Raw genomic sequence first — 19,261 nt, forward strand, 5'->3', positions numbered from 1 at the left:
ATAAAAAGCGTTCACCAAGAAAGAAAGAAGTCTCCATCCGATTCGAATCACACGCACGATCCCTTCCGCCAAAGTTACACCGTCGCGTGGATCTAAAGTGGAGATGCATTCCTTTCCACGGTGTGTGAACAATAGTATATTACACAGCGCTTACTTGTTCATTCCGGATTGCAGAATATCGGCCAGGATCGCCTTCAATTTGTCCATCTTCGAGCACACGTCGTATCTGCCACCTTCCATTACGATGCGCACCAACCACGTGATCTCTTGTCGAGCGGGCAACGCGTGATCCGGTTTCCTGGATGGGACGCCAGATGGACTCGTGCTCGAGTGTTCGGGAATGGAGGGGGTAATGGCGGCCGCCGTCCCATCCGTCACGATCGGGGTGAATCGCGCGGGTTGCTCGGTCGCGTTCCCGATCGCGAAACGGGTATCCTTCGAATCGAACGAGATCGTCCTCCCAACTCCATCTTCCCCTTCATCCTCGCCGGTGGGAGTCCAAGAATCCGCGAGCTCGGTCGTTCTCGCGACGTCGTCCACCCCATCGATCCCCTCCTCGACGACTAGACTCGCCCTCGTCGTGGCGATAGCCGCCTCGTCCCTCGACGTCCAATTCGGCGGAACGAACGTGGTGACGATCCACGTCCGATCCGTGGCCTCGCTCGTCGAGGAGGAGGGATCGTCCGACTCCTCGGGCGGAGGAGTGACAGTGGTAGCTTCTGCACTCTCCTCCGTGGCGTTTCGAGGACGAAGAGGAGGTTCGGTCGACTCGGAGAGGCTGACGAACTCGTACTCGACTGCCACGGTGGTAGGCGCGAAATCGTGGTCCGGATGGTTGGCAGGGCCGCCGAGGGAGGAGGAGGGGATCTCGTTGGCTCCGTCGGAGGTAGCCGGGGACTCGGTGGTGGCGTTGGCCACGAAGATTTGCTCGATCGTGGTGGCGAGATCCTCGATGGAAGATTTTCTTTCGATCGAGGGATGCCGCGTGGACGGGTCGATGGAGGAGGTCGGCGACTCCGAGTAGCCACGAGTGGCCACCTCGTACGCCCGTTTATCGGATCGAGACTCTTCCGGCCTCGCGCTCACCTCCGTTATCCCGTTCCCCGTCACGTCCACGCCAGAGATCGTCTCGCGGCTCTCGTTCCACCTGGGAACGTCGTTCCCGACCCTCGTCGAGTTCTCCTCCATCCCTCGCTCCCCAACCCGATCGCTCGACTCCCTCGGAACGGACGCGACGGTGGTGGTGGTGATCGGAGTGGCGGTGCTCGACAGGGTGGAGGACGACTCGTTGCTCGATCCTTTGTCGCGGTAGGCCGGCTTCAACTGCTGTATACTGTTCTCCAACACGTCGGACGCTTCCGTCACTATCAACTTCTCCTCCGACCGCCCGATCGTGTTCTCCAACGCGGAACCCTCCTCCGTGGTGATCTCCAACAGACGGTTGCTCGAGTCGGGAACCGATTCCTTCGCCGAGGACTTGGCGTAGGGATAAGGTTTCCCCTCCTCGCTCGTGCTCGAAACGTCGAACGCTATGGTTCTTCCTCTAGGAACCGGGCTCCACGTCGTCGAAGATTCCTCGCGAAACGTTCCTTCGGTGGCGGCAATGGTGGTGGTGGCGGCGGCGGCGGTGGTGGTGATGGTGGCAGTGGCGGCAAGTTGCACCAGTTTCTGCCGCCGATTCTTTTCGCTCGGCTCTCGTTGAATCTCGATGGAGCGGCGGCTGGTCTCGTTCGTAGCGGGATCTTGGCTCGTCGAATAGTCCTCGTTCCGAATCGAGCCGATTTCGCTCGACTCGTTGCCAAGGCCAGCCAGGTCCTTGGAAGTGGCGTTTCGGGATCGCGGCTCGACGATCCGCTGGATCGCGGGCTGAGTCACATTCCCGACGACCTCCACCTCCTCCTTGGGATGATGAGTCACCACGGTGCTCTCCTCGGTGATAAAGTTGGTGCCGTTCTCGGAATCGAGACTCGAGGCCACCGGCTCGGCCGTCGACGTTTTGTAACGATGGCTGTAGTTGACGTACGTGTCGTTGATCAACGAGATAGCACCGCCCTCCTCCTTCAACCCCGCAACTTCCGAGTTCTTGCTCGCTTTCTTCACCTCTTCCTCCTCCTCCTCCAGGAAACGAACTTTTTGCGGGCTCGAGTCGACCACCTCGCTCCTCTCCTTCTTCCCTTCCGCCCTCTCGTCTCCTTCCGGATCGAGTCGGTGGAGGATCATCGAGGATCTCGGGATCTCGCTCGACGAGGAGGTGACGTTCGATCGTTCCGCTTCGACGCTCCTTTCCTCCGTTTTCCCCTCCTCCGACGCGGGCTTCGCGGTAACCGTGCTCAACCCATTCGTCCTGGACAATCTGTGAACGTCCTCCGACAACGTCCTCGTGCTCGAACTCTTTCCAGACGTCCCGTAGATCAACTCCTCGAGCTTGGATCCGATCGACGAATCCCCGCTCGATGACCTGTCCAATTGATCGAACGACCTGCTTCCTTGTAATTTCGCGTCCTCGTGAGTGGACGGTATCGGCACTTTCTCCTCCTTCTCCGCTTTCCCATCTTTCGTACCGACCTTCGCGTCGCTTAGACCAACGCTTTCCAGATGTTTTCCAGTTTTAGAGTCGAGTTTCAAAGGATCAACGGCTTCGTTTTTGATCCCTGTCGATTCCGTGCCCCGAGATCCTATTTTGTTCGGGATCGTTTCGTTCCTCTCCGATATCGTGGCATCGGATTCCACGTCCAGGGTGGATAGTTTCGTCGGGGGATCTTTCGTCGTGTTCGCGGCGATCGTGGCGAAGAGTAGCAGGAAAAACGTACCTAAAACGTACATAAAATACGCGATCGATGATGAATATAATTTGAAAATTTGTTTATTCATCAAATGACGACGAGGACAAGAAAAAAAAAAGAATTCGAAATACCAACTTGCCATTTTCATCTTGGATTATTTCACAAATAACACGAATACCAGAACATTTCGATGCGTCCATTTTTCCAACGTTCCATATTCCCCTTATCGAAGGGGATTGCGTAAATCAAACCAGTAATGCGCGTGCACGCCGCGCGTACAACTGTAATTACATTCGCGTTTATAGGTTATCGTAGCCGGATTAAACGGGATAAAGAGGAATTAGAATAAAACAATAACGAATCGAACGAAACTGGGGGGATAGGGATTTTATGCTTACACGTACATAACGCTTTTACGCGAGTATATTCGCCTCTTGTCTCTTTTTTTACCCCAACGTTATTTTAAAACGAGTTATTCGTTTCTCGTTCTTGATAACTTTACCTTTAACTTTAAACATCTTTTACGAACGTCGATCTAAACATCCTCGCGATCGAAAGATGTTTACGCTTATTTATATTATCCTCAAATATCAATAACGATTTACAAAACTCCTCCCTTCACTCGCGTTTATTATATATTCGTTTCAAGATGAAGCAAGCAGTTCCTCTGAATGAACGTCTAACCGAGGCTAATCCTCCTCGACAACGCGAACCGCTACATTCGGTAAATCCGTGACGAGTCGCCGATTGTTCGATCGTTAAACCGTGGCCGACGGCGTGACCGAGAATCGCGATACGAAGGATACGACCACGCGCCAACACCCGACTGGGAGGAACGGATATATTGACAACGGTGACTGGTTTCTCACAGCCGGGACGAAATAAAAACGTCGGGCCGTGGTCGATCCTTTTAATGGGTCTAGAAACCGGTTGGTCGGGAATTACTCAGCCAGGAATCGAGAACCGATTTATGGATTCCGCCGTGTCGCGGTTCCAGTTCCCCGACGCGTTGCGACGGATGAAAAAAAAAAAAAAAAGAAGAAGAAGAAATGCGTATGCGCCGTGGTTCGCCTCGCACGAGTGTTCTTCGAATGTTAAACAGAGCGCGAGATTATGCGCAGGATTTTAAGTATGCGATCCCTACCGATGCGGACAGGTTACGTGAAAATCCGCACTCGTACCTCTCCCGTGAAACTAAAGTTAGGTTATGCGCTCGCTGTGTCGCTGCGCGTGATCACTCGTGGCGCCCTCGAGCGTCGCTTTTCGGTAAATTTTCGCTTCCAATGCGATACAAATTGAATAGGAAGGATTCGGATGGGACGATTCCTTAGAAATGAAACGTGCAGGGGAACTCGTTCTAGTCCGTGAATGGAATTATTTAAGAAATATATGTATTATTCTTTCTTTCGTTTTTCTCGTCTTTGTTGGGAAGAGATGTTTACGCGCGCGTTGGAAATCCGTGTTTCGGATTGTTTCTTTCTTTGTCGAGCAAATTTTTGAAATAACACAATTCTCGTTCGAGATAAAATAATAATAATAATGAAACGAGAATAAGATATATCGAATAAGCTGGGAATACTAAATGGAAAAACGTGTGTTACGCCTACGTGAATTATTTTTAACGAGATACGCGAGATCTCTGTAATTATGTTACGCGATTGAATTATATATCGTTTCTGGTACGCGAATCGAACATTTTACACTCCACTTCTAATGAGCATAATTTAAAACAGTTGAAAGGCTTTATTAACGCGAGAATTGAACCAATTACGTGTACCGCGCGTTCAAGAAAGAATTCCGCTTTCTAATTCTTTAATCGATTCGATCCTTGGTTTGTTAATTCTTCGTGAAGTCATCAGATCGGAACGGATCATCCGGTAATATAATAACACGAATTCGGTTGGAAAGGCCAACTTAAAAGGAAACTTTCGATTTCAATTTGTGCACAATGAATGAGCACAAAGGACTTTCGATTTCGGTATCACTATTTTTTTTTTCTTTCTTTCTCTTTTACATCGATAACTCATACGCGGATCGATCTTTTCTTCCCTTCGATTCTATCCTAGATTTATCCCAACGTATCATAAAACGATACAAAAATTCTATCCGAAAGTGTCTCTTTTTCATCGAGTCCAAAAAACCGACATCAATTTGCTCCAAGCATTAATTTAAAAAAAAGAAACAATTATTAAAACTCCTTTAAATTAGAATTATCGATATAATTCTAGTATGCAAAAGCAAAAGCTAGTAATTTTCTCCGCTTCTTCGCGATCGATTTAATATCGATAATTGCGTTTTACAAAGTGTGGTCACACTGTGTCTCGCGTTCATAATAAGGCAAATTCGCGAAAGTAAAAAGGCAGCGCGAATGCAACTACACTGTACCAGGAGGAAAGTTGGACGTGGATCGAACGCAACGGTAAATTCGTATTGTCAAGGCAAGTGTTACGGTTTCAGCCCGGCATCCTAACAGTACTCGATGATGGCCGGCGTGGCACGGCTCCCACTCGATGACCAACCTTTGCAACGATGCAACGCGATTGCACTCGACTGCGACCGGGACACCATCACACCGTATCCATAGTTACGCGCGTTCTGTGTGAAAGTTACGATGAAATCCTTCGCTTTGCCATTTATTTTCCTCCTCGTCAGATGTATATTTCGTTTTAAAATATGGTGAAGTAAGCGCAAAGATGCTTGATTACGATCAAAAATAATAATTTGTAATAATAATCTAAACATTGAACGATTTATCAGTTCTATCAAATTGAAAAAGGTTACGATGAAATCTTTGTGACCATTTATTTTCCTTTTAAAGTATAGTGAAGTAAGGGCGAAAGACTCTTGATTACGATCAAAAATAATAATTTGTAATAGTAATCTGAACGTTGAACGATTATTTATCAGTTCTATCAAATTGAAAAAGGTCACGATGAAATCTTTGTGACCATTTATTTTCCTTTTAAAATATAGTGAAGTAAGGGCGAAAATGCTTGATTACGATCAAAAATAATAATTTGTAATAGTAATCTGAACGTTGAACGATTATTTATCAGTTCTATCAAATTGAAAAAGGTTACGATGAAATCTTTGTGACCATTTATTTTCCTTTTAAAATATGGTCAAGTAAGGACAAAGACGCTTGATTACGATCAAAAATAGTAATTTGTAATCTGAACGTTGAACGATTATTTATCAGTTCTATCAAATTGAAAAAGGTTACGATGAAATCTTTGTGACCATTTATTTTCCTTTTAAAATATGGTCAAGTAAGGGCAAAGACTCTTGATTACGATCAAAAATAATAATTTGTAATAATAATCTGAACGTTGAACGATTATTTATCAGTTCTATCAAATTGAAAAAGGTCACGATGAAATCTTTGTGACCATTTATTTTCCTTTTAAAGTATAGTGAAGTAAAGGCGAAAATGCTTGATTACGATCAAAAATAATAATTTGTAATCTGAACGTTGAACGATTATTTATCAGTTCTATCAAATTGAAAAAGGTTACGATGAAATCTTTGTGACCATTTATTTTCCTTTTAAAATATGGTCAAGTAAGGACAAAGACGCTTGATTACGATCAAAAATAATAATTTGTAATAGTAATCTGAACGATTATTTATCAGTTTTATCAAATTGAAAAAAAGTAACACACGGTTTTAAGGAGAGGAAGAAGAAATATGGTGAATGTGACCTTGTTCGAACAGGTTAAAAATTTTAACCAAGACCTCGATCTTTGAGCTGTTCCGTGAATTATACGCATTACGCGTTCACCGGTTAATGGATTATGCAAATCGATCAATAGGTATATGGGTTTGTAACGTGTGCGCTTACCTGTGCATACTCTCGACACGAGTGGCACTCTTCTTCTTCCAGTCATCTCTCGCCGTTCGTTTGATCTCCCCGTGGAATCTGCAACAAAAATTAAAATTCGATTTACGCTCGCTCGTTAATGACTCGTTACTCGTTTTCTGCTATTTGCCCAAGTAATTAGACACGTTTCTCGACTCACCTAAGTTTTCAATCACCACGTTTTTCATCGAAAGTATTTAAAAAAGGGATTTTTTTGCCGAATATGTTTTATAACTTTCGTGTATTATAATTTTATGGATTTTTGTTACATTTTTATGCGTTGTCTTTTTTTTCCTTACATCCTTTTTTTAATTAAAATAAATTATTCGCGTTGAAATATCATTGCAAAGTTTTTATCGACGTTTAATATCTATTTTTAATCACGCCGCCTTTCAATATCGCCCTTGTCGATATCCAATCAATCGTAACGAAGATGAATGCTTCTCGAACGGTTTCTCGCGCGGATAGCTTTCTATTATTTTTCGCCAAAAATGAACGATCGATTCTCTGTTACGCGCGAAAAAGTTTAATAGATAAAAAGGAAAGAAAAGAGAAAAATAGATACATTTAGAAGAGCGCATCGAGTTTCAGAATTTTTCGTGTACCGATTGATCGAAGAATAACATTCTCTCTATTGTATTAATAATAAAAATATTTCCCAAGAGGAGAAGCAAAAATCTATCCTCGCATTTAAAATTCCCACGTGTCCAAGCGTGGAACCATCGTGAAAATAAAATCAAGCGGTGCAGAAGAGCGGATGCAAATTTTCGTTGCGGTTCTCTCGTGGAAATGATACGAGGGGGGAGGGGGAGGGGGGGGAAGAAAAAAGAGAGAGAGAAAAAAGAACGGTCGTAGAAAGTTAAACTTTTAAAACGCCAGCCTCGAAAGTTCGGTGGAAAATTTCCAACGTTTCGATTCGTCCGTGTCGTAACGCATGAATTTTTGCCCGACACACGTTTTCGGCGATCCATTCTCCCTTCGAAGACGGATAAACGCGTGTGCTCGCTTTAATCCACCGGGGCGGAAGTTGGAGAACGAGTTGGAAACGTTTTATGGAAGCTGATCGTGTAACGAGTTTCCGCGCGATTTCGACTTTGCAACGGTTCATAAAACGGTGTTGGTTTTCGGGGTAAAGGGTTTGAACAAGGAACGTTGATAGATCAAAGATTTCCGGATAGAAATTACGAATGTTGGAATATCGTACAAAAAGGATAAAAAAGGTTAAAAAGATCGAGTCAAATGGTATCTATAAATGCGTTAATCGATGAAGCTAGCGTTAAATAAAGTACACCTCGATCGAATACTTCCACTTTCACTGGTTAAATTTTTTTCACTCGATGCGAAATAACAGCACGAAGACATATTTGATGAATGAACAACAGGTTGCGATATGAGATAACGGCGAGAAAATTTGATAAACGATAGTAGCAACAGTAAAACGTTCTACGTTATTATTATTATTTCAGCGTGCTTTGTATGCGTACGACCATCATATACGTATTCCATTCCATTAACCATATGCGTTCAACTTTTCACTCGTTCTAGGTATTCTTGCATAAATTTAAAGTTTCTTCATTAAAACTGGGAACAGCTTATATAGACGCGTCTCTCTCTCTCTCTCTCTCTCTCTCTCTTCCCTTCGTTTAATTTAGATTACATTTAGATAACGATTATATATCCACACTCCAAACCGACAGTGTTGGAGTCCTTTGTTCTTTTGTTTCGAAAAAACATTTCTTCGTTTAAATATTTCTTATCTAAAGCCTGGTTATATAAATTACTATAAAAATGCATTTATCACGAGCAGAGATTCGTATTTTAAGAAAGGGGTGTTAGGAAAATGGGTGGAAAAAAGAGTTGAACTTTTTTTTTTTTTTTTTTTTTTTTAGATTGTTCGAAATGTAAGGTTAGAAGGAAGGATGAACGAGATAGAATGAGGATAATTATTCGAGTTAACAGAGCGCGTTAACCGGAGAATTTGTTTATCGCCCCACATTCGGCGGGACGAATTTTTATGTAAATTTATTGGCTCGTTTATATTCAGGCTGGGATATAATGCCAGAGTTGCAAAGTTTTCGATGAGTCATAGGAATAATCCGAATCGAGTTTGAGATGATGATTTTTGTCGCAAAAATTTCTTGATTCGCAAAATTGATATTTTCCTCCTTTTAAATCCATTTTTCTCGACGATGCTCGGAATGGCGACGTTGAGGAAAAGTCTTCCTCTTCGAAAGGAGGATTTTTATTAGAATTATTTTTAGAAAAGAGATAATAATTTCGAGAGATAAAGTAATAATAATATTTTCTCGTGGTTGTATAATATATTTTATGCTTCACGCTGTATTCACTCGTAAATAGAATTCTCCATACCCGGGGAGGCCATAGTCCATGGCCTTAAGCAACTGACCGCTATAGCGCGTAATTACCTTCCAGACTGACATCATTTTCTCCTTTGAATCCACAATGTCTTTATAGCGCGTCGTCGTTTCGTGACTGAATTCGCCAATTCTTAATTAGCAGCGATCTTCCGTGCGTGTGGGAGGGCAGATACGGGTCGACGAGGGCAAAGAAACCGAATTGCTCTTACTTGTCGCGAAGCCGATTAAAGATATACTACTTCTGGAAGAACGTTTTTCACGAGAGATATTATTCTTACCAATCCCTCTTCTACCATCCCTCGAATCCCCCAAATCCGTGCGTCGTGTAAATTATTATTATTATTATTATTATTATTTCCAATTATTCGTGGAAAATTTTGTAATAACAATCGTTCGAGAATGATTTCGATCACGGTGGGAAAAAAGCATCGAGGAGGAGGTATTAAATATTTGTTCATCCGCGAAATATTTAAAAACTCAACAAGAGAAATGAAGAAAAAAAACGGATTCGTTTTCCTCGAAATTGCAACGTGGGTAGGTGGAGGAGGCAGTGTTTCTTAACGCATCTCGGTAGGAATGATTGGGATGGTCGTTGAAAGGAGGTCGACCTCAAGACACGTCGATTAAATTAAATACAAGAGTTAAAGCTGTAGGGCCGGGAACGAGCTCTCATTTCGCTCGACCAAGAATTTTATTTGCCTTCTTGATCCGACAAACAAGATCACTTTTCATTCGGCCACATTTCTTCATTACGGCGAATATCTCGTTATTTGCGCTGCCTGAGATCCGAACACGTTTCATTGTTCAATTGATTGATTACATAAATGATCACGTCAAAGTTATTCCTTATTTTACGTTTATTTTATTTCCAAGTCTTGGAACAGGTGTGTATAATTTATGATTTCCTTTTCTTTACACGACAATAACCATCCATTCGAAAAAAACGTTTCAAAGATCCCTCGCTTTTAACGATCCGTGAAAACGTTGAAAGCATTATTTAGTTTCAAAGCAATTTTGCCGATTTTAAAGGAACACGTTAAAGGAAAACGATTGAAAATAAATATTTAAATACTGTAGAAATTCAATCAAAATCTTATACATCCGCTTATTTCTTCTCAAAATATTTTTTCCTCTGTTATAATAACAATAACGATGATCTTTGAGGTTTGAAATACTTGGAAATTCTTTGTAAATTTTCCTATCCAACGTTTCAAAGTATATTTTTTCGTAACGCGACCCATATTTTCAAGATAGTGATTTCCTCCCTTCCCTCGTGAAGAAAACTTTTTTCTCATTTCACGAGTTGCGCAACAACGCTCGTTGTTGTATCGGATAACAGTTCAATCGGCGTGCTTGTGAGAACTCTCGACGCGGAGGAGCGCATTAAAAGCAGCATTTTCCGCCTCCACCCTTTCACTTTCGCGCTCTTTGTCCCCGTTGATTGGATTGCTCTTCTCTCACCAACGATAGAAAAATCCATTCTATTCTGAGTGTGCTCTCCTCCCTCCCCCCCCCCTTTCCCTCTCTCTCTCTCCCTTCATATTGTCATTTATTTTTACGAATGCAAAATCGGTCGTTGCCTTTTCACACGTTCTCCTCCTACGTTGCCTACGACAACGACAACAACAACAACGTGTTCCAGGCGATGCTTCTTTCATGCTTCTTTTTGCAATTCAGGAAAGTTGAATAACTCTTGTTTCTTCTCAACTGTTTCGAATCCCTCGACACACTCAACTTTCGTGAGAATTGTTGTATAATTTTCACGACTATCGTGAGATTATTTTTTCTTAAATTTCTCCTGTACCACTATCGTATTTTCATGTCCATGTTTGTTAATTCTATCTATGTTATAAACACGTTTCGAAAAATATTTCCACGATTCTATTAACGATAAAATTGATTTTAAAAATAACAAAATAATTTTTCTTTATTTGAAAGATATATATAAAAAAACACGAAAGAGCAACTTTTTTTATTTTTCGCGTTTGAAATTTTTTTGCGAGTAAAATTGTATATTTGAAATTTCCATTTAAATGAAAAATTTCGCGCGAAATTTAATATAAAACTTTTCAAAAGGGAAAAAGAAACTATTACATTATTTACATTATTACAAAATGATCTAATTGTACAGAAACTAGTAATATTCACGATTAATATGTTAACGTTATCACATAGATTGTCGCATTATTCATTTCAATAAATGAATCTTTCGCAAAAAAAATTCGTTTGTTCGTTGTCGACTCTAATCGATACTTGCTCGTTTAATATGCCCTCCTGGTCGCACGGGGATTTAATTATCATTGTCGAACACATTCAAAGGAGCAAATCCCGTATTTCGAATCTATTCGATACTCTGCCTCTTCGTGATCATATTGACGCGATATTCGTGTCAGAATCGAATTCGTACGGGCTGTGTATTTTCCATTTGATCGAATCTGTTTATTCAAAGCATATCCCGTTAATTTGTCAACTCGTGCTGCTTAATTTCGAGATTTGACGGTAATTCCCGTTGGAATTTTTAAAATTTCGATCGAAAAATTCCTGTAAATTGAGATTGAATGTATTTCTTCCTTTTTGTATTTACATTTATCCTTTTAATCGTAACTAGATATATACATTTTATTGCGAATATATTTGCGAAATCGATTCTAAAAATCAAAACGAATGCAAAAATTGGTGTACAAAAATGTCGGTTATTTGTTTATTTGTAAACAAATTTTTGCGTTAGATGAAGCGAGACAGAGTTAGAGTGAGACAGCACTATATCTGTTTCACCAAGCTGCCACATGGCGGCGCGCACGTCACTCCGTCTCTTTTCATAATACATAAACTTCAATTATTTATATCCCAATAAATAAGTCTTAAATTTTTCTATATCAACTTTTGTATTTGTTTCAACCTCTAGAATCGAGTCTGTACTTTTACAAAGCAATTAATGATTAACTAAAGATTAAGAAATATTGAATTAAATAATTGATTTTATCTGTGATGCTTCTTTCTCTAGATTTGGTAATTTCTTTTAAAAAAAAATTACAGAAATTCATTACTACATAAGTACATAATACATAAGTATATTATAAAAGTTTCTTTATTCTAATTCTATAATAATATAAGAAAATTACAATTATTCTATACAAGATTGAATCTGTAGAGACAAGTATGAAAAGTTTAAATACATCTGTTTGAAAAATACTGTGATACAATTGCGATACTATGATATATTGTGCTATAATTGTCACAAACATGCAACGATCTTTGTAACAACGAATCATCCGTCTACAATGCACAGTCCAGAAACACGTGTCACCGTACCACCTCTTTTCAATGCTGCTTAATTACACGCTTTTCTTATTGTTACGATGCAAGATAATTTCGCGGTGTTAAGTCTTTATTTTCTGATCTTTCCACGAGAATTTATCAAATAGGCAAATTGCGATTCCCACGTTTTATAAATAACAAGATTCATTGTTCGCGAAACGCGTGGAGGAAAACATAATGGATAGAACGTAATAACGTAATTAACGTAGAACTAACAATAGGGTTGATACAACTTTTGTACAACTTTTTCAGATTTCGAAACGAATTCTTCAAAAGTGAATGAATACTTTCACTTTTAATTTTTATCCAAGTAATTATATCCAGTCTTCAATAAAAAAGAAATTGAAACGAATTTAATTCGTGACAAGGTTTCTTCGTTCTCGATAAAATGTTTTTCGTATAAATTTATAACAATTTATAATAAACTAAATTCAAATAAAATTTAACGAACGTTACGTTAACGCTGGAAAATAATCGAAAATTATCCATCTTCTTCCCGCAACTTATGAGTAATTTATAAATTCTTAAAACTGAATGAAAACGGATTTAGATACGAAAGTTAATAACGTCGTGTTCATTGTACGCGTGGAGAGAGTGTTCAAAAGTGTTTGAAGTAAACCGGTTTATTAGAACGAGAAATTTTCTACGGAAAAGTGTGCATATAAAAAAGAAAACATCACGGTCATTAATCCACTAGCATCGGTCTAGCAAGGATCACGCGAGCCGATAATCTCGTTCTGATTTTATTCAACCGTATTCTTATCCTCGATCCTCGATGTCTATTCTTTCGAAAAGACGAGACGAAAGCGATATTATCTGTCAAGACAATATATAGAAACGTTTCGAAAATTTTCGAAGAGGAAAGAAAATTCTAGAAACTAATAACTCGTAACACGTTGTATAATATTTTCAAAAGCTTTTTATACTTTACCGTATAACACGTATAAACATTCCCAGCATCCGTGACAAATGCCTCGTAAAATCTCTCGTTTTCGACGTAACGTATTTCTTCCGTTCGTGTATCGACAGATATGGAATACTTCGAAACGATCACACACTTTGCCACGATATTTCAAAGCAAGGAGAGAAACGTGCCACTCTCTCTGAATCGTATCCACCAGGAAAAGCTGCATTCATAGTCAAGATGGCGTGTAGATATGCACGACACCGTCGTCGATCCATCCTTTCTTCCCGAAACATATTTTTATATTTCTTCTCTTTTTTTATTCAATTTTCAAAATCTATCTCTTCTTTTCCCGTTCTTTTCCCATCTTTTCTATTTTTTCACTTCTCTCGTCTTCTTCCCTAACTTTATCGCTTGTTCTTTCTATTTTCTAGAAAAAAAAAAAAAAGATTTTTATATTTTTCCACAATCGTATTTCTATAAAAACTTTATTTTAACGTCTATTGTTACAAGTATAATTTCCATTCGTTTGTTCGTTCTTTAATGTCCTTTACGTATTCGTGTCGTTTAATTATTCATTCGCTTCCTTTACGCCTACTCCTCTTTCATACCTTTGTAAGCAATTTTCACATTTTCTAAAACTCCTACCTTTTGCGAGGAAACATGCTTGTCCTTCTTTGCTCTTTTTCCCCTTTTTTTTCTTCTTTTTTTTTTTTTTTTTTCGTCATGAATATTCTCTGTTGCATTCCACACCCCCTTTTATTCTTGCTTTATCTTCTCTTCTTTTCATTCTTCCTTCGCCCTCTTTACATCGATGCTTATAACGATCTAAATTCTCTTCTTTTTTTTTTCATTTTTGCTTGTCTCCTTCCCGTCTATACGGGAACGAAAATACAAAAAGCATAGTGTGTTTTACAAAAAAGAAATTTTTTCACCCAACCTTTGCCTCCCTTTGTCTTATACTTTATCACGTGGCCATTATCGTCACAAAATTCTCACACCGTCGTCACACTACGTTTATTCCTTGCATCGTTTCAAATTTCTTCTCTGTTCAATCTTCCCACCGATTTTCCAACCTTTCCTCTTTTCCTTTCAAAAGAAAATTTCCAACCTCATCGTTCTCACAATCCTTTTCCACCCAACATGCTTCCGACAATTTTAGATACGTATCGCGACGAACAAAAGCATTCTTCGTCGAAAATAAAAGTCTCGATCTTTAACCTCTGGTGTAAATACAAAATGTGCCAAACTGGCGAATTGGCAAGCTCGAAAAGGACCACCACGCTCGAGACCATCAATCTCTCAAATTTCACCACTTCTTTTTCCTCCACTTTCGCTCACCAACCATTCTTCTCACTTTTGCGCTCTTCCTCGTTATTCCACTCCACTTCTTCCCTTTCCTCTTCTTTTTTCCTCCATCCTTAACGCCCTCCATTTTGTTCGCGTCTTTCTCGTTGCATCTCGGTTCGATGCAACCGTAGAATCGCGACTTCCTTAATTTGCATGCTAATAGAGGCGCAGGCGAATCGCGGATAATTAAAGTGGGCATTGTTGCACGTCACGGAGAGCAAGCTCGCGCAACTCGAGCGTGTAAATTTTCCTGCATTCCGCACTTTCGCGATTCCTCGTAACGTCGTCCAACCATCGAATCGTGGATCGTCGAGTAAATATTTCACCATTTCGTTGTTCGAATCCTCCTTTTCTGCATTGCTTCGTTATCATTCGTGCGCGTTTCGAGTGGAGGTAAAAAGAATAAACGAGCAATTTGCACTCGTATATCGTCATCCTACATTTTATTGTTATTGCAATACATTAGTAAATATATACATTCTAGGGACTTTTGTTACTTGATTGGTAACTTTTTTGAATATATATAAATACGAGTGCAAAGAGTTAACCATTTCGTTGATTTTTGACTATGAATAACAACGTAGGAAAATTAATCTTAATAAGCAATAATGTGTGGAGCACTTGATACGATGAAAAAATTGTGATCGATAATTCGAGTGATCTTCGTTCGAAGATCAACGACTCGTGACCACCTGTTTCACAATGATGTTCCATTGTTGTCGCACAAGTCACTACTCGATGGTGTTACTGCAACCTCGAATTGAAAATGAATGGGATCGATCGGTATAATATTATTATACGTGGTTTTTTTTATTATTATTATTTTCTTGCACAAAATTAAAATGGATAATCGGTGTGAAAATTGAATGAATTTAGTTATCTAATGTGGATAAAGCGATTCTATACCAAATATCGATTTAATATTAATTATAACGAGATGAGCGGATTAATGGAATCGTGATGCAAATTTAATTAATCGATTTTGCACGAAATTGATACTAATTCGTTAAACATTTAATCGAACTATTGATCAATTGGAAAATGATACTTGCCAATAAGTAATAATCGTTTAGTGAAAATTTTTTTCATAACGCATAATGCAATATTATTTTTCAAGGATTCATCTGCTTTTATATTTCTTTGCATTATCGATCGACGAAGAAAGGAGATTTATCTGGAAATTTTGTCTAAAAATTTAAAAAGAATCCGAGACAACAAAGCAAAGTTTAAAAATTCATCTTGAACGTAAATTTTATAAAAGGAAGTTTCCTTCCAATTTTTAACTTTTCCTCCTAATAAGAAATTCTTTATCTTGCCTCCCCTCCCCTCCCCCCCTCCCCTGTAATATCATAAATGCAGAGAATTACACGTGGAAGGAATTTAAAATTAAACTTGCACGTAACAGGATTTCCTTTCACCAAGGAATAACAACGTGTGAATGGGAAACGGGAATAAGAAATCGGATGAATCATAGCTGAAGAAATCTTGATAGAAAATCGTGTTCAATCGTGCGTTTACGCCACCGAAATATAATTCGCCAAATGAAAGAGTATCAGATTATCGTGCGAGCACCACGAGTTACATAAATACTCCTCGACGAATTATCATTTCGTATTCATTTTATTTTTTTTCTTATTATCGACAACTATCTCGACTAAAAACAATTTATTTCTTTTCAACCGAAATTGTAGAGATTTTTTTTTTTTTCAAAGAAATCGTTTTTCTTACATCTTTATCTTTATATCTTCCACGATGATGATAACGTTCCAAAAAAAAAAAAAAAAAAAAGAAGGACGAAACGACAATTCTGTCACGGTTTGACGATTGAAACGAAAGCACACGCTGGTTACTCGAAAGGGTGGAGATCGAATTACAAAGCGGAACAACGGGCTGAGAAATTGGTTTGAAATTTTGATACGCTCCCGGTCGAGGCTTTTCGGTCGGTCGACGGAGCGGAAGAATCGACAAAGGCGGCCCGTTTAAAAATTGCACGAGTCCCGGAACCGAACTCACGATCGCGTTGTTGCAAAGGGCCGATCTTCGAAGAAGCCGGACAACGGTACAAAGTTCAAGGAAACCATACACTGGCCACGGCGAACCAAGGCAATCGGGCGACACGACACACCACACTTCCGACTTCCCCTTCAAATTATTCACCGCGAACTTCGTTTTTAAAGGAATTTTCCACGTTCTTTGATAAACAATATTGGGTTTTCTTGTTCTTGTTCACGCGAATTTTTTTCTGAACAAATGAGAGAAATAAAAAGAAGTTCATTTATCGTTCAAATTTATCCTTTGTCCTTTCATTTAAAATAAAAGTCTTGATATCGTTTTTGATTTTTGGCTTAGCGAATTTTTTCTGAAAAAAAAAACGAGAGAAATAAAAAGAATCGTTTATTTATTATTTGTCCTTCTATCTAAAATAAAAGTCTTAACATCGTCTTTGATTATTTTTGATTTAGCGAATTTTTTCTGAAGAAGAAATAAGAGAAATAAAAAAAAGCGTTTATTTATCGTTCAAATTTATCCTTTGCCCTTCTATTTAAAATTTCTTCTGAACAAACGAGAGAAATAAAAAGACGCATTTATTTATCGTACAAACTTATCCTTCTATTTAAAATAAAAGTCTTGATATCGTTTTTGATTTTTGACTTAGCGAATTTTCTCTGAACAAATAAGAGAAATAAAAGAAGCATTTATTTAAATTTATCGTTTGTCCTTCTATCTAAAATAAAAGTCTAAAAAATAAAAAGAAGCGTTTATTTATTATTTGTCCTTTTACTTGAAATAAAAATCTTAATATCGTCTTCGATTTTTGGCTTAGCATCGAACGCGTTAAAAAAGATGTTGCGAATTGCGAGTTTTTCGATTTACTCGCTTGCTGTATTCGTGTGATCGTTGTAATTACGTTTGTTCACGATGCGAGACGGATCATGGACTTGGTAGATCGTTAACGGGAATTAAGTGAAAGTGAGGAAAAGAAAAAAAGAAAGAAAGAAAGAGAAAAAAAGAAAGAGAGAACAAAAATGAGAGAAGTTGCGAATCTTGGGAAGAGCCAGGCGTCGAAGTGGGTTGATCTTTCGATAGATACGGTGGGTTGGAGAAGCCACGGTAGAAGCGCGGTTTATCTGATGAACGATCGTGTAACTGGATTTCGTATAATAGGAATTCGTTTGTTTTTTTTTCTCTCTCTTTGCTATCTCGCCTGAGAGAAAGGGAGAGAGATTTTTTTTTCGTTTACGTAACACGAGTTCGAACGAGTAGATTATTATTATTAATTCTCGTTGCTGCTTGTTTATTACTTTGATTTATAATGCAATGCCCGGTTGGATAAGTAAATTTAACCGAGCAAATTTAAATTTAAATGGAGCAATTGAAGAAAGTGGAGGAAGATTGGTTATCGAATGGTTAATAATAATAAAAATTTTCATCGTTCGATGTTACAGTTAAACAAACGAAGATCGAATCGATCGGCGCTTTAAGTCACGTGTAATCGATCGGCCTTGTCACCACTGGAGGAGCAGGCTTCACAATACCTTGAAATAACAGCTGAACGGACAACTGGTAGAAATAATTGATTAATGCCGTTACACGGATTCGTTGTGATGTAATTGATTGCGTCATCGTGGCGGAAAACCGATTATATATGCCCCTTTCATATCGATTTCCTTCCTTACGGATTTATTGTGTAACGTATCGTAAAAATATTTTGTAACGAGATAGCTAATTGTAATCCGATTAAATTCAATTTCATCGATTTCACACCTTTTTGATTATTTTTATTTCGATTATTTAGGAGGATTGTAAATATTATAGAAAAATCTAGGAATTAATAAATAATTAATCATAATGACACGTTAGAGAAAAACTTTATTATTTTCCAATGCCAAGATTTTTATTAGTATTAAAATTCATCGATCAGAGCTAGGTTATAAAGAGATAAAGTTAATCTTTGAGGAATGTTAAAAATTCTATAAAATCTCTTGAGAAGATTCTTTATTATACAATTCTTTAAATACCTTAAGTATTAATTAATATTTAAGGTTGTATAAGAATCTTATTATACACGTTGTTCGAATATCTATGAATAATTATTTTATATTATCTTATTTTCAGCCAAATCGAGCAATAAAATTCTTGTATTCTTCTTGTATTCATCCATACACGATGGTGCAATAATTCACGTTTTATTAACGCGTATTTTTAACTTCCCCAAGTTTTTAAATTATTTGATTATTATAATATACATGGCTGCGTTGTGAACTGTTATCATTAGCATATATTATCATATATTGAAAATAAATATGGTGTAAGAAGAACAAAGATCGCGATAGAGGTCTTATATTATTCATTTACACGTAAACTTTATACTTCCTTCGAAGAATACAATTTTTAAATTAGTTTACGATATATCAGCAATATTATCATTTTTATGTACTCGTTTCCTTCCTAATTGCACATACCTATTACTGATTGAATTCTGATACATATACACATTTTACTTTATTTTGCTTTACTACGTTCATACATAATTTTATCATTCTTCCAACTTTTTCGATTGAAATTGAATTTTTGCTCCGTTGAAGAAATCATCAAGTAAATGAGTAGATATTATTTCCAATTCAGTTTCAATCCCCTTTCCATCTCAATCTCGTAATCAATGTGATAA

The 19,261-nt window shown here is 38.6% G+C and overlaps 1 protein-coding gene across 8 annotated transcripts in view; it reads right to left on the reverse strand.

The window, feature by feature from the left end:
- Positions 1 to 19,261, reverse strand: part of LOC100867848 (uncharacterized) — a 51,256-nt gene that overhangs the window by 12,724 nt on the left and 19,271 nt on the right. For 5 of the 8 annotated variants that reach the window (XM_086914170.1, XM_086914171.1, XM_086914167.1 and 2 more), the window contains exons 3-5: positions 13,270 to 13,672; positions 6,625 to 6,702; positions 155 to 2,810 (exon numbers count right to left, since the gene is read on the reverse strand). In XM_086914170.1, the coding sequence (XP_086770296.1) occupies positions 155 to 2,810; positions 6,625 to 6,702; positions 13,270 to 13,471 (2,936 nt within the window). In that variant the 5' untranslated portion in view covers positions 13,472 to 13,672. The remainder of the gene's footprint in view (positions 1 to 154; positions 2,811 to 6,624; positions 6,703 to 13,269; positions 13,673 to 19,261) is intronic. The other 3 variants (XM_031917075.2, XM_086914172.1, XM_086914173.1) reach the window with 1 other exon arrangement.

The sequence above is a fragment of the Apis florea genome, unplaced genomic scaffold (genome assembly GCF_048593485.1).
Source record: "Apis florea isolate Af1SG1 unplaced genomic scaffold, ASM4859348v1 contig_3585_pilon, whole genome shotgun sequence".
NCBI classification, from domain to species: domain Eukaryota; kingdom Metazoa; phylum Arthropoda; class Insecta; order Hymenoptera; family Apidae; genus Apis; species Apis florea.